Source organism: Xiphias gladius, chromosome 1, assembly GCF_016859285.1.
Source record: "Xiphias gladius isolate SHS-SW01 ecotype Sanya breed wild chromosome 1, ASM1685928v1, whole genome shotgun sequence".
In the NCBI taxonomy this organism is placed as follows: domain Eukaryota; kingdom Metazoa; phylum Chordata; class Actinopteri; order Istiophoriformes; family Xiphiidae; genus Xiphias; species Xiphias gladius.
The window spans coordinates 28,143,071-28,158,696 of NC_053400.1; the positions used below are offsets into that span (position 1 = coordinate 28,143,071).

The 15,626-nt window shown below is 42.3% G+C and overlaps 1 protein-coding gene across 5 annotated transcripts in view; it reads left to right on the forward strand.

Annotated features, from left to right (window-relative positions):
- The window catches only part of myo9aa (myosin IXAa), an 85,565-nt gene extending 70,659 nt beyond the window's left edge, over positions 1–14,906 (forward strand). For 3 of the 5 annotated variants that reach the window (XM_040139266.1, XM_040139286.1, XM_040139276.1), the window contains 20 exons: positions 27–331; positions 819–2,600; positions 3,309–3,408; positions 3,651–3,866; positions 4,957–5,054; positions 5,263–5,390; positions 5,535–5,755; positions 5,964–6,080; positions 6,340–6,528; positions 6,927–6,977; positions 7,158–7,269; positions 8,690–8,751; positions 9,078–9,270; positions 9,387–9,515; positions 9,684–9,789; positions 9,892–10,023; positions 10,669–10,792; positions 12,080–12,288; positions 12,517–12,659; positions 12,778–13,277. In XM_040139266.1, coding sequence (XP_039995200.1) covers positions 27–331; positions 819–2,600; positions 3,309–3,408; positions 3,651–3,866; positions 4,957–5,054; positions 5,263–5,390; positions 5,535–5,755; positions 5,964–6,080; positions 6,340–6,528; positions 6,927–6,977; positions 7,158–7,269; positions 8,690–8,751; positions 9,078–9,270; positions 9,387–9,515; positions 9,684–9,789; positions 9,892–10,023; positions 10,669–10,792; positions 12,080–12,288; positions 12,517–12,659; positions 12,778–13,277 — 4,917 coding nt within the window. Of the gene's footprint in view, positions 1–26; positions 332–818; positions 2,601–3,308; positions 3,409–3,650; positions 3,867–4,956; positions 5,055–5,262; positions 5,391–5,534; positions 5,756–5,963; positions 6,081–6,339; positions 6,529–6,926; positions 6,978–7,157; positions 7,270–8,689; positions 8,752–9,077; positions 9,271–9,386; positions 9,516–9,683; positions 9,790–9,891; positions 10,024–10,668; positions 10,793–12,079; positions 12,289–12,516; positions 12,660–12,777 lie in introns of all 5 variants that reach the window. The other 2 variants (XM_040139258.1, XM_040139295.1) reach the window with 2 other exon arrangements.
- Positions 14,907–15,626: the final 720 nt, after the last annotated feature.

Below are 15,626 nucleotides of genomic sequence, written 5' to 3' on the forward strand. Positions count from 1 at the left end.
ATATCATTATCATCATCTCCTCACAGAAATGGTGGCGTTTGTACCGGTCCACAGAAGAGGAGGATTATGACCCTATTGTCCAGGAGGGGGCAGCTTTGTGTTTGCAGACATACTGGAGAGGCTACAGGGAGCGCCAGAGGTTCAGGCTGTGGAGGGAGGCTGCCCTGGTGCTGCAGAGGGCCTGGAGATTATGGCTCTATCGGCGCTGCACAGCAGCCCTGGTTATTCAGACAGCCTGGCGCTGTCATCGAGCCAGAGAAGCCTACTTGCGTCTGTACGGCGCTGTGGTACAACTACAGGCAATTAGCAGAGGCTACCTCGCCAGGCAGAGGTAAGCCGTGCTGTAAAACACCTATTACCGTATCCTGATCCGTAGCACCAGTTCGTTTTTCTGTTGCTAGAAAATTAAGGTAGAGGTGAGTTTAGTCAAACAAAAGCAAACATTTAAGCCTTTTCATAAAGGCTCCATATTCTGAAAATAGCTTCAAAGGGTAGGTGACTGAATGATTTTCTTCAAGCTAGTGAAAAACCAGATTAATATTGGCACACAGCTGCTCCAGAGAATTTGGTCCTTGTTCAGTGTGGTAAAAGACCAGGCTTGGAGAGCATGCCGTTATGCAAACAATCCAACCCAAAGCAGATCTACAATCGGCTGAGCCTCTGGGAACAAGAATTTTAACATCAGACTCGTAACTTTGGTGCATGGTAGTTATAATTTGTTATGAATAACTGTAGCTGTTTAAAATGCATCTTGATAATTGGGGAAGGAAGCAGTTTGACACCAGCTTAAGTTTTAATCATGCCTTTTTGATTGACAGCTTCAAAGAACTGGGAGAACAGAGACTGAGGGAGAAAAAGGAGCGGCAGGAGAAGCTGCGTCAACTGCAGAATGGCCAGGTGAGTCTCTCACCAGAAGAAGAGGACGAGCCGCCTGAGAGAATCATGGGGTTGGACCTTAGCACGTGGGAGGATCGTTCCTACGAGCAACGAGAAAGGAGCCTCCAAATCCTCAGCAGCCATGAGGATGCAGTCAGGGAGGAAGCAGAAGGAAGAGAACATGCTAGGACAAAAGAGAGCGCCTCTCAAGCGCTAACTGAAGCAGCAGCCTCAATCCCCACATCCACTGTGGTGGTGAGAGAGAGGGCCAGAACTCTGGATGAGCCCAGCCAGAAAACCACTCGGGCCAAACGAGAGAGCCGGCGGATGAGAGAGTTGGAGCAGGCCAAGTTCAGCCTGGAGCTCCTCAAGGTCCGAGCAACCAGCGGCGGAGCCTCGTCCCCATCTGAGGAACGGCGTTGGTCCATCGAGCTGGTGCCCCCTGCAACCCCACCTCTGCGTTCACCCCAGGGCACCCCAGACAGTCAGAGCTCCAAAGGCAGCTTTGAGCTTCTAAGTATGGATGAGGAGCCACCCAAGGCTACAGACGAGGTGACGGACAGTGAGGAACCCTGCTCCCCTCTATTTTCAGTAGCTCCAGTACCTGAGCCTAATGAGGAGGTTGTTTCAACAAGCCCGAAGCCAGTTGAACCGCATAGGGCAGGGGTTTCTGATGCTGTTGCCCACCCAGGCAGCAAGGGCCGGACCAAAATGGATCTTGCGGCCCCCTCTGCCCCCACACATCCGCCCAAAATCGAGAACTACCTCCCTACCTTTTACGTCCCTGCTAGTAAGGGCAGCCCAGTCATCTCCCATCGTCCTGCTGAAGAGCCTCAACAGAACACAGACGCAGCCGTCTCCACAGCCACCCCCACTGCTCCCAAGCCTCTCAGAGAACGGCGAGAGTCAACACGTCGACCAGTGGTGGTGGTCATCAGTATGCAGAAAGAAACACCACTAAGCGAAGAGCTGAGTGATATTGTCCGTCCCCCTGTAGAGGTTCGAGATTCTGCAGCCCAGACAGGGGAGTTGACACCATTACAACAAAAACCAGGCCCAGCAACTGTGCCTCAAGGTCGCGTCCCTGTTTCTACCTCTGTCCCTCAGGCCGACCAGAGTGTCATCGAGAAACTGGTGCGACTGAACGAGGAGAAAGAGGAGAGGCAGCGAAATCAGCAGCAGCAGAATGAAAAAGAGATGATGGATCAGATAAGACAACAGAAAGAAGTGCTGGGGCGGCAGCGCCTTTTCTTCGCTCAGTATGAGAGAGACATGTTTGAGAAACAAAGAGGAGAGGCTCTGCACAGGATACAGCAGAGTCGACAGGGTGGACAAGAGGCTGGTGGAACCTCAACCTCCAGCAAACCGCTTAGACCCAGTTCCCTGCTGATTGACAGAACAGCAGGGCTAGCGCCTTATGCCAGAACACAGTCAGACTCCACTGCTCCATCAGTGCACTCTCCCCTGGGTGTAGACATCCCAGGCAGTGCCCCTCACCCCCAGCTGCCTCCTCCACCTTCTTCTGCTCCCAGAGAAAGACGCATGGAGAGCAGGCCTGTTGCTGAGGGCTGGGCACCCAAACTCACGCTGGAGTCCAGAGATGGGGGAACCAGAGCGAGAGAAGCTGCCAAGAAGCCACAAAGTCATCAAGGCGCCACAGTTAGTATGACGGATAAGCCGGTCAACATCTTCTTCTCTCCAAAGGACAAAGTGACATTTGCAAAGTGAGTAATAAATGCATGCATTGCTGTTTTTTTTTTTTTTGTTTGGTTTGTTTTTTTTTTTTTTTTTGCTTACACTATGTATGTTTTTGTTGTAATCTAGAGTTGTTTCCCATTTGATTCAAATCCCTGTACGAATAAATACAGTGCATTACTATAAAAATACCCAAGAGAATAAAAAAAAAGCAAGGCTTTGATAACCATAAACAAACCAAAAAAAAGTAAACACAAACAAGTTTATGTTTGAGGAGTGAATGAATCAAGTTTCCAAAGTAAAATAACTAAAAGAAACCATGGCAACATACATTACTTACATGATAAGACCCAAAATCTAGAGTACTATGTGAAGAATTTGAGGACTCGTGACTTTGGCAGCCCCCAGTGGTTGTATCACGAAGGCACTGTTGCATGCACTACCACACAATACGGATTTGATGCAGGGAAGCTGAGATGAATGAACTGGGGAGTAACAAAGACCGCACCAGTTTTCATCAGGAGTGGATCATTTAAAACTATGCCATCAGAACAATCTGACAGCTGCTATAACCACATAAACATTCTTCACATTGTGGATTTATTTATGAATTAAAATTAAAATTTCATTGACACACTTGTTCTTGGGTGCAACTTAATGAATTCTTTATTTGGATTCATCACTTTACGTTAATAACAATGTCTCTTTGTATTTGTTTTCCTCTTTTTGTCCGTCAGGTTTGACGGTGATGCTGTCACTGAAGAAGCGCCTGTGGCCGTTCCCATAGAAGCACCCTCACCAGTCCCCAAGCCTTCTAAGGGAACAAAAGCACGGGATGTGAGTGTCCTTTTTTCTTTTTTTTTTCCTCTCAGAAAATAGACGTATAGCATGTGTTTGCAACTTTGCAGGAGTGTCTTCTTGTGTTGTGAATGAATGAGTGAACCTCGGCAGGATAGCTCCCAGTCTTACACTAAAAACGACACACCTGACCTACATGAGGAACAAAGTGCACTGAAGCTCTTTTACGGGGTTAAGGCACATGCTGCTAACATGCTGTTATCACTTCTGGCAAACTCCAGGTCGGCAGAGCGGGCCAAAAAAAGAAAGCCAGAATGGCACGGACCCGCTCCGACTTCCTCACCCGCGCCCCTATCGTCTCACATGGGGGCGATTCGGACGAGGATGACTATGATGGCGACAGCCCCCTCAGCTCCCGCCATTACACCCTACCCCTCTCCAAACAGAGCTCCACGGAGGCGGGCTTACGAGAGTCCTGTTTCAGTGACTCAGACATGGTAACAGGCGCCGGCCAAGCCAACAGTGACCCTCTCTACATTCTTAAAGCGTGTCTTCTCTTTGAAATTTCTAACCCCCTTCAGCAGAGAGAGCACAGATCCGTATCCTGCCTCTGTCTCGAACTGAGCTTCGCCAAACTTCTGTTTTCTAAAAATGTACAATGGCCTTTCCTGGGAGTGGAACACATTTCAAAGGTATTAAAAGATTAAAAAGAAAGAAGGTATTTTACAGACGTATTAAAATACCTGCTAAAATGGTGTTGTGCAATAAAACATAAACACTACGCCACCAACAGTAGGATAAATGTACAGTGTATTTATGTATGATGCAAATATTCATGTCAGTTTTTAGAGACATGTACTCAAGACTGTCAAACAACTGTAAATCCAATACTTTACTGGTTTGACAACCACTCTAGAAATCAACAGTTAATTTAACTTAATGCATCATAATGGATGCAGGTCAAGTTTTGAAATGTGTTTTCTCTTTAGCCTTCTTTTAGCCTTTAGCAACATAATTGCTTTTCTAACACGATTTGGCTTCTCTTTCTCTCACAGCTGTAACAGTGATTTTTCTCTCCTTCATTTATTTTTTCTGGTTAATTAATAATATTTCCATGGCACTTGATTATATTTCCTCTCTTATCACTTATCACTGGTCAGACCTGGGGAATCCTTGAAAGGTCATCATTCACTCTTGACTTTCCTCATCACTTAACAAACTGCTGTCGCTATTTCTTCCTGATGTTATTTTTTTGGTGTTATCGGTTCTTTTCTTGGGAAAATGATTTATTCCAAATGTTTTCAACTTTCTAATTCATGAAAAGTTTGTTTTTTAAAAATTAATATTTCAGAAGTATAATTTGTTGTGTTATGGCTTTGTGATATCATTATTACGCTTTTACTGATACATAGAAGAAGTAGGGCTCTGGTAAATGCACTGGACATTTTAGCTGATGCAGCTCCGGTGACGTGATGCCGCCATCTACTGGCTTGAACTTGTCCTCAGGTCATATTCTGTGTAATATGCAATAGAGAGGCTTTGCTTCGGTTTTGCTTTTACATGTTACTCAACGTGACGTCGTTTCAGCCTGCAAGCTCCGAGGAACAAAAGAAGATTCAGAAGGCCATGTCGTCAGGAGATTTGGGCAAAGTGGACTCAATGCGCAAGAACTCTCAAGATGGAAGGTTTGTTCCTCAAATTGGCATTGCTAGAATCCAGAGTGTTACCTGAACATTTTTACTTATGTCCCGGCCTTAATAGAAATTGTTAAGGACACTTAACATATATAAGTTATAGCTGTAAGCTATAAGTTAAGCTGTTTACACACAATTTGATCACAATTTTCATCAGTAGTCAAAGAATGTTCATCACTTTTCTCCGAATTTTGAACAGAGTTCGTGGTAAGATGCGTTTCTGGGGTAAGACCAAGTATGGAGATAAGAAATCCAGAGAAAAGCTGATCTGTGGGGCTGATTCCCTGGATGGAGACTACGGAGACACTGGGCCACTGCTGGGAGAGGGTGCGTTACGCAGAAGCAAATACATACATTTTAAGGAATTTCACATAAAAACAAAAATGACACGATGAGAGACGTCGGATGCTGAAATATTGTCTATTTTAAAATCTTTGAATGCACCTGAAGTTCATTTCTTCCGCACAGCAGGTCAGGAAAACATGTCGCCCCCCTGCAGTCCTGATATGGCGTTGGATCGAGGGTTCAGAGACTTGAAGGAGAACAAGGAACCGTCCCCCAAGGTGAAGCGAAGGCGCAGCGTCAAGATCAGCAGTGTGGCTCTGGAACCTGCTCAGTGGCAGAACGACGCGCTGCAGATCCTCACCTGCACCAACGACTACAGGAGCATGAACGACTTCCTTATGAAGAAGGTACAGCCAAACATGCTCTCTCCTATTCTCTTGATACATAGGAGTAAAGATGATGATATTTCTTGCAGGTGTCCTTCAGCATCTAAATGTCCTCCCAAGGAAGGATTCCGGATGAGCACGACGCACTTTTGAACTTGAACCTTGAGTTTTTGCTAATCTTTGTCGCGGTCCACATTCCCGCTAAGGTGATTTTGCCGTCATATTTCAGATCAACGACTTGGACACAGAGGACAGTAAGAAGGACACCATGGTGGACGTTGTGTTTAAAAAGGCTCTGAAGGAATTCCGTCTAAACATCTTCAACTCTTACTCCACCGCACTCGCGGTAGGTGCTGTCAACACTGTTTACATGATCATTTAAAACTGAAAATATTCCGTAGAATTATAGCCACCATCTATAAATATCGCTCATGATATTTTTACTCAAACAAAGTGATTAGAAGCACAGTATTTTTTTACATAAGAGCAGATACATGTAGCAGTTTCAGAAGAGTTAGACTAGATCTTTTATACTGGAACAGTATTTCCAAAGTAGATAGATAAATACTGTGCGCTTCTTGTGACTCCGTTGTCTTCCTCCCTAGATGGATGATGGTAAGAGTATCCGCTACAAAGACCTCTACGCCCTGTTTGAGCACATCTTGGAGAAGACCATGCGACAGGAGCAGAGGGACTGGAGCGAGTCCCCTGTCAAGGTGTGGGTCAACACTTTTAAAGTGTTCCTGGACGAGTTCATGACTGAGTATAAACCTCTGGACAGCACGCTCAGCAAGGTAAAGACACGTCACAGCCTCCCGACTGCCCAGGAAAGTAGAAACGGTGATGCGTTTTGGATGATGTCTAAACGGTTAAAAGAGGTTTTATACTCCTCTGACTTAATTCAGTTTTGGGGTAAAATTAAAGAAATACATGCGTATTGATTGTTGTGGATGAGATTGGATGTGTAACATTTTTTTATGTGTAAGGAAAGTTTTATTTAAGTATCTTTACAAACTTGAAATGTCACGTACTCCGGTGTACATCAGCCTCCGGGGGTTGTTAGTTTCTGAGAGTTTTATCTATAGAATACATCATGTTAATATTTATTAATAATGCTTACATATACCGTATCATATCTCCTGAATACTAAAGCATAGCTGTTGTTCTGTTTTGTCTTTTTGTTTTACTACAGCAGGTATCTAAGCCGGAACGCAAAAAACGGAGGAAAAAGGACGCTGACATTGTGAGTCACTTTTCATTGTCATCACTACTGATTCATTCATCATGATTTTGATCATAACAGAGGCCAAGAGAGCAGTGACCAGAACAGAAAAGACTACATATAAAAAAAAAAGAAAGAAAGACATACATATAAATACGCAAGGGAACTCCAAAAGAACCTGTGCTTTGCTGCTCTCTGCAGGTGGAAGAGCATAACGGCCACATCTTCAAGTCCACCCAGTACAGCATCCCTACATACTGTGAATACTGCTCATCGCTCATCTGGATGATGGACCGTGCCTGCGTGTGCAAATGTGAGTGTGCATACGATATATCACACCAGGGATTCAACGGACCTTGAGAATCCCTGAATTTCATAGATCTTTGTCTTGAAATGATTATGAACCTTTTTTTTTTTTAATGTATTGTTTTGAAACCCATGGATGGTGTTGGAGGGGGGAAAAAAAGTTTTTTAATTTAAATATGTTGGGCCTGAAATAATAAATCGATAAATCAACTGACAGAAAATGACGCATTAACAATTTTAATAATCAAGTAACTGTTTTAGTTATTTATCAAGGAAAAATTCCCTGAATTTGCTGGTTCCAGTTTCCTAATTGTAAAGATTTGCTGCTTTTCTCCGTTTTATGTAATTGTAAATTCGATATCTTTGGGTTTTGGACCATTAATAGGACAAAACAGGATATCTGACAGGCTCACCTTGGGCTCTGGGAACTCATGATGGGAATTTTTCACTGCTTTCTGAGAGTTTATAGACCAAATCATCAATCAGTTACTTGGCAAAAAAAGTCAACAGATTGATTGATAATAAATACAATTGTTAGTTGCAGCCTTATGTGTTTACCTGTACATGCACCAACATCTCATACAGTTGAAGACCCCGTGATGGGTATTTGGGTTGATACCACAGCACTTTTGAAATTAAAGATTTTACGACAATTTTCTGTACTTGACATAAACACGGGTAAAGCGAATCTCTGATTTACCCCTAAAACTCGTTTTAGTGGAACAGTGAAACAAGTTCTAGTCTTTCAGTTTCACCAACAAGATTTTGGTGGTGGAAAATCCAAAATAACTGTAATGTCCTTAAAATTGATGTCAGTGGCTATTGTAACGCCACCACACACACACACACTCACACCCACACACACACACACACACACACACACACACACACACACACACACTCACACAGACACACTCACACTCAGACAGACAACATTGTTCTTATGTAACCAACAGGAGAATATTAGTTGTGTGGTGAAATTAATTTACTGTCAGACAATGTGTCGTAGAGGAAATTGCTTCTCATGCCAAATCTTTGTGAAGGCAGTTGCACACACAAACACCCCTCATCTTCACAAAGACTTTCCCATGAACGTGTACAGACACACACACACACACACACAAAGCATACCATGTCTGTGGCTTGGCTGTGTTCAGTCTGGCTTCTGAGAGTGAGCCCCGCCCTCTCTCCCTCCTAATCAGATTGCTTTCAACTGGACTCATGGGGTCTGCGGCTCCGTGTCGCCAGAGATTCCTCCACACAGTTGGTCCTTTATTCGCACAGGATGTTTTCTTCATGCCGGCCAATGCTGTTTGTGATAACATTTGTTTTCTTTAGTCCCAACTTTTGCTGAATAATGAGGAGGCATTGCCTTTCTGTTGATAATGGAAATGACCTGTTTGATTTCTCTGGCTGCGTTTATCCAGTGTGCCGCTACGCCTGCCACAGAAAGTGCTGCCAGAAGACGACCACCAAATGCAGCAAGAAGGTGAGTCGCCCATGTTGTGAACCCACAAAATAATGTCCCATGACAATAATCGTATTACTGTAGGTTTATATAAAGGAGCTAGTCTTACTTCTGTCACCAAATACAATGGAAGTGATAGTTCTTAAAAGACAATATTTAGCAGGCTGAGATTTTTATTTATTCATTTATTTATTTATTTTCTCTTTTGTTTGTTTGGGAACTTTACCAATTTTTGTATGCATTTTAAAAATATTGTTCTTTATTGCTGTGTGCGTGTGTCTTCATGTATAGATACACAACATGTCTATGTGTTTATCAGAGTATGTTATGTTTGTGTCTTTGAACAGTTTGATCCGGAGCTCTCCTCCAGACAGTTCGGAGTGGAAGTTTCTCGTCTGACTAATGACGAGAGGACAGTTCCCCTGGTAGTGGAGAAGCTTATCAACTACATTGAGATGCACGGCCTCTACACTGAAGGAATATACAGAAAATCTGGCTCCACCAACAAAATTAAGGAACTCAAGCAGGGACTCGACACAGGTAACTTTTGCTATGTACAGGTGAATTTTGCCAGCTGGCTTTTAAAGCTGAGAAACATCAGTGGGAAAGGATTAAATGTGATTCGGTTTGTCTGCATTCTCCTTGTGACCATACAGATGTGGACAGCATGAATCTGGATGACTACAACATCCATGTTATTGCTAGTGTTTTCAAGCAGTGGCTGAGAGACCTGCCTAATCCTCTCATGACATTTGAGCTGTACGAGGAGTTTATACGTGCCATGGGTGAGTGGTCAACATCAGGTAGCCAACTCTCTTATGACTTCAAGTGCGTCACATGCATCGGAATGTAGATTCTGTCCACAATAACAATTTAGTATCGCAAACAGCAGAAGATACATTTGTTTGCAGTAAGAGCAAAAGGAGATTTATCTTGTGGGAATGCCTCTTCAGGTTTGCAGGATAAAAAGGAAATGATCAGAGGGGTGTATTCAGTTATTGACCAGCTAAGCAGAACTCACCTAAACACCCTGGAACGCCTCATATTCCATCTTGTCAGGTAATAAAAAAATCTCTTCTAAATCTTACAGTAGGATTGATGCATGAAACTGCTTTATTTCCTACCTGATAGACTATTCTAATACTGAATTCATGCTTTTAGGATCGCCTTGCAAGAGGAGACAAACCGCATGTCAGCTAATGCCTTGGCAATAGTTTTCGCTCCTTGTATCCTGCGCTGTCCTGACACCATTGATCCACTGCAGAGTGTCCAGGACATCAGCAAAACAACCGCGTAAGAACTTACTTAATGTCTGTCAAATAAACTCTGTGCCTTTGCCTAAGAAAGTACTTCACAAAGTGCGAGCCGGGCTCCACAAATGGGGTACACAGGCATTTTTAGTGTGGGCACACATGACCAGGAGGAAAAACTGGAGTGGATCTAAAATTAAATTAATCTGTTTCATGTGGGAACAATAAGCAAAAGTCTCTTTCAAGGCCATCAAGATCCAATTTAGCGACATTTATTGAGACAGCATAAGTACAATTGGGACAAATGTTTGAGAAGATTTTTGAGAGGAGAAGAAAAATGTAAAACAATGATGCTTAAAAAGCAAAAGCATCAGGCATAATTAGAGTCAACTGAAGTTGTTCTCAGGCTCACTGTCAGAACAGCCTGCAGTTGTTGTTGTCTGACAACTCACAACATAAATTACATCAGGGTAATGTTATTTCAATAAATGGTTGATAAAGTTAATGGGACGGGGGCATGGATCTGTTTTCTGTTTCCAAAGAGGGGCTGGACAGAGAAAAATTGAGAACCACTGGCCTAAGGGGAAATGTGAGGCACATAATGTATCATATAAATAAATACCTTACTCCGACTGTAAGTATTTCCAGTCATTCTGACGTGGTTTCGTCTCTCGCTGTCCCTCCATAGGTGTGTAGAACTTATCATTTGTGAACAGATGAATAAGTACAAAGTACGACTAAAGGACATCAGTACCCTGGAGTTTGCTGAAAACAAGGCCAAGTGCAGACTGACCCTCATTCGACGCTCAATGGTAAGACCAAATAATATGACTAGTATGACTAATCCCTCTGTTATTAGAGTCACGTAGTTACAGTGACTCCATTGCTAAATCTACCTGACTGAGCCAACTCCTTCAGTTCTATACCTTACCTGATTTCCTCCTTTCTAGTTTTTCTCCTCTCCAGATTCTCTTCCCTAACCTGTCCTTTCTTTTACCCAGAGACCCGTACTAATAGCCGTTAGATTTATGAGCATAGCACGCACTATGGTATGTATGCACACACACCATGGATCACCTTCCCGAACCATCATCCACTGGTGATGTTGTTGTGATGCTGATCACTGTACAGTCTTATCTCTTCAAATTTTAACATCTTTTTTCTTCATCCCTAAAGCATGAGTCATCACTTTACTTAGTCTCTGATTCTGTTTTTGTTTTTGTTTTGTTTTGCTTTGGTTCGTTTGATTTTAATTTATTTATTTATTTATTTTAGACTGTAATTCTGTAATTGTTTCTTGTGGGTGGAAGTAAAGACATTGTGCAAACATGCAGTTGCTTCCTATTAGATTCACATTATGCCATGTGGAGTATGGAATATACAAAGTGAACCTCTTTTTAGTTTATCCTATGACTTAAAATCTATAAACATTTTTAAAACTTTTCAGATTTTAAGCAAATACTGCCTGAAGAGCTTACATCTGTGTCTCACTCTCATATGAGATCTAGGACAGTAATTGGAAATTGTGATGTTGTTTTTCTGGATAAATTGTGGACATAAATCATTGCTTAACTTGTGTTCTCATTAACCCTTAGAGGAACCTCCCTGTACAATCTCCAGCAAATATACCATAAGCTTCACTTCCAAGAACTGAGAAACTGAGAACAGGCTAAAAACTGAGGAAGCAAAACAGTTTCGAGAGTTGACTTAGACAACTAGACTATAGTTTTAAAACTCCTATTATGACCTATAGGAACTTGGACTCACTGATTCCTATTCTTTTGTGTTTCTCACTTTTGCTCTAAGCAGCCAAATGCAGCTAAAAAGGTAACGTTTGTTTATCATTGTGTTTTACCTATCTCTGAGTTTAATCGGTCTTTTTAGTGCTGCTGTGCTATTTTTATGTATAACTGGTCATTTCATGTGGTTCAGTCACTGCATGTGTGAGTGAGTAGACTCTTGCTTAAAGTGGCTAAATGTACTGTATATGACAGCATAAATGTTTTCATTCAGTGCTGGTCAACGTTTTTTTTATGTATCACAAATGCAATGTTCACATTAGTCAGAAGAAAAAAATCTGTCCTTGATTTGTTTCTCAGGGAAAAGGCCACGTACAGCGACTAAGCTACCACACGCCTTCGCCTCCAGTTAGTCCCCGGCTACCATCCGTGGCCCATGCTGTGGTAGAAGAGAGCGGTGGTGAAGAGGGGGCGGACTCGTTTGCCGAAATCTCAGACCATCAGCAGGCAGCCATGCAGCAGGAAGAGAGAGTGTTGACGGAACAAATTGAAAGCCTGCAGAAAGAGAAGTAAACTCAGTCACTGCACTTAAAATGTTCTGAAATATTACATGAGCTGTAAATGACTTAATGTTATAAGGCCATACAACACTGTATCAGAACAATACCTTTTTTGTAGAAAAGAATTGAATTTACAAAAATTAACATTACCATTTTGCATGTTTTATTAATGTTAGCTCTGTCTCGCCGTGTGTGGTCAGTTCACTTTTTTATTCTGGATAATTTTTGCCTCTGCAGAGAGGAGTTGACTTTTGAGATGCTAACTCTGGAGCCAAGAGCATCAGATGATGAGACCCTGGAGTCAGAGGCCTCTATTGGAACAGCTGACAGCTCTGAAAACCTCAATGTCGACTCTGAGGGAACCATTTCTGACTTCTCGGGTATGTCATTATACAGGAAATCATAATTCAGCTTTCAGTTTTCAGTTTTTGTAATGTATAACGGGAGAAAAGATGAAAAAAAGAAAAAAACTTTACCTGTCTTTGCCTTTCATTGCAGAAAGAGGTCCTGTGTTGACTTCCCCCTGGCCTCGGAGATCTGACGGGAAGAGCCCCCGACGCCACGCTCTCCACCGGCAGCCTGACTCTCTGGATTCTGTTGACTCTTGTTCCAGTATTTCCTCCTACTCGTCCTCCTCACACTTCCACCCATCGTCCTCATCCTCCTCTGCCACCACCCGGCGCTTTCGTTTCCACTCCAAGTCTCCCTCGTCAGGCTCGGGTCCAGCCCAGCCCCAGGCTCAGGCTCTGAATGCATGTCAAGCCTCCCGGACCGACACTATAGATGGCAGCCCTACGGGAGATCAGGAAGGTGCGTATGACGAAAGGCCCCTGTTTACCAGCCGAGGCACCTTCAGTCCACAGAAGGGCAAACAGAAACTTAAGGGGGCCAAGCATTCAACCCTGGGGCACTCCAGAGATGGTGGTGGCCATGGAAGGGACCCTCCAGACATACCACAGCAGCTGGTATTGTATGGCAGTAATGAATTCATGGTATGAAGGACACTGGGACACCAAAGCACTCCCTATCCAACTCCTTGGAAGACATGTATGTCCTCAATGGGAGGTAACACAGTGGCGACTGATGCCCACTTCTCAAAGCACTCTTGCTTAGCCTTTCTTTGTTGAAATCTGCAAATACGAGTCCCCGGCTGCCGTGTATAGTGTTTCCACCTTCAGAGGAGGGAGATGTGTGGTAGAGGGACAGGAGTCAGATGAAGTGCTTCTCTTCTGTAGATTAAACTGCCACCCATGTTCTCACAGTGCCTTGGCAGCACTTTACTCGGCGCCAAGGGGAGACACACTGAACAGCAGGACAGAGAAAAGGGAATGTTGGAATATGCTGAAGACCACTCAGCATTAGGGAATGTTACGGCGCTGGAAAGCTAAAGCAGTGTACTACAGCAAATACGAAGATATCAGGCAACATCAGGTGTCACAGATGTTGAAATTAAAGCTCTCCATTATTAGCTGCTTTATGAGTTTACAGTTCATAACAATGAGTGTAAGCAGTGGTTGCTCTGTTATTACAAATTTATTTTTCCCTTATTTAATAAATTTTAATGTCACAGAAATTCTTTATAGCATATAATATACAGGTATAAATACTGTACAAAGCCGGAACACCAGCCTTTGCTGGGTAGTTGAAGTCAAATATTTATCTTTTTTTTTGAGTATCTTGGACAGAGATGTACGGATTTGGGCAGTGGATGATTTATGTGTATGTGTGTGCGTGTGTGTGTGCATGTGCCAAACGCTCATGCGTGATTGTATGCATTTGTGAGAAAGAGAAAAACCACTTTGTGTGTTTTAAGTTTGTGCTGCTTTTTTCCCTTACAAGGGAAATACCGCCATCAAAGGGACCAAGTCAGCTGGTGTGTGTTCCAGCCCAGGGGATCCCAGCTCTGTAAAGAATGTCGGATGTGTATTAAATCCATGCATTCACTGCTTAACAGCCATACAACAATTGTAATGTACAGTACAGTTCATATGTACAGTATAGTGGACAAATGCCATTCTATTCTTGAAATCTATTGCTAAGCCCACTCCTGAACCCATCCCCACCTCCTGTCTCTAAAATGTTTGCTCAATAGCAACCAAGCAAGAACATAAAATCACAATGTCTTCTGTCGTTATTAATAAGTGTTTTGGTTTTTTTCATTTAAGCCTATTTTTCCATTTTGTTTATTTTTCAGGTCTGTGTTGAAATAGTTACAGTAAAAACAGTAGAAAAAGCACACATGTTAGTAATAACATCAATGATGGCTCCATTATATTCAAAGGTCCCAGTAAGCCATGACTGTGTGACAGCCCGCCAAAATGAAGAGCACAGAGAAGATCGGTACTTTTCAAGGGAGAGCCACAAGGTGTTTTACAGAGTTAAAAGACTAAAAGACAACGACAGCACACAAGCAGCATTTAGGACGGCTGCATGGGATGGAAGCAGTAAGCAATACAACATAGTAGAGAAATATAAAAGAAATTAAATTCCGCTAAAAAAAGAAATAACCTAAATAGAACAGGCTTATCATACGAAATTCCCATTTTCCTATTTAACTCAGCTTTAGTGAGTCATTTACGTGACCCATAATTTCAACTACACCTAAAGGCAATTTAAAAGACCAGAATAAAGTTTTAAAAAGAGCAGAGGTGGAAAATAAACTGAATTTAAACTTTAATTGTAATTAAGTACAAATTTGAGGTGCTGTTGTTGTGCTTTATTTTCTTTCTATTCTTACGCTACATTTCAGAGGGAATAATTGTACTCTTTACTTATCTGACTTTTACTTTAGTAACTTCACCAATTAGGATTTTACATACAAAACATATGAAAAAGCTTATAAATATGATTAGTTGTAATAGATTAAACTCAGTACTATAGTACTATTGTCAACAGTACCCAAGAGTATATAAAATTAGAGCTGAAATGATTAGTCAATTAATCGATCAGCAGCATTTTCATATTATTATTCCAGCTACTCAAATGTGAGGATTTGCTGCTTTTCCCCTGTAATAACTTAATTATTTTCTAATAATTTTGTGCATTTTCTACGTTACCCTTTGGGTTCGGGGGTAATTGTGACGGCGTCACTGTTTTCAGACGATTTCTATACGAATCAGTTGATTAGTTGGGAAAATACCCAGCAGATTAATCGATAATGAAATAATCATTAGTTAATGCCTCCTAAAAAAAAATAGTCACCCCGAATACAACAGCGTTTTGTTTTTGAAACGAGGGACCATTTTTCAGCAATGGTTATTTTTACTTTCTGTAATTGAAGCACATTTTCACGCTTATGCACACATGCTTTTAATTATGTTCCATTAAAACGGAGGGGTTTTGTTTGT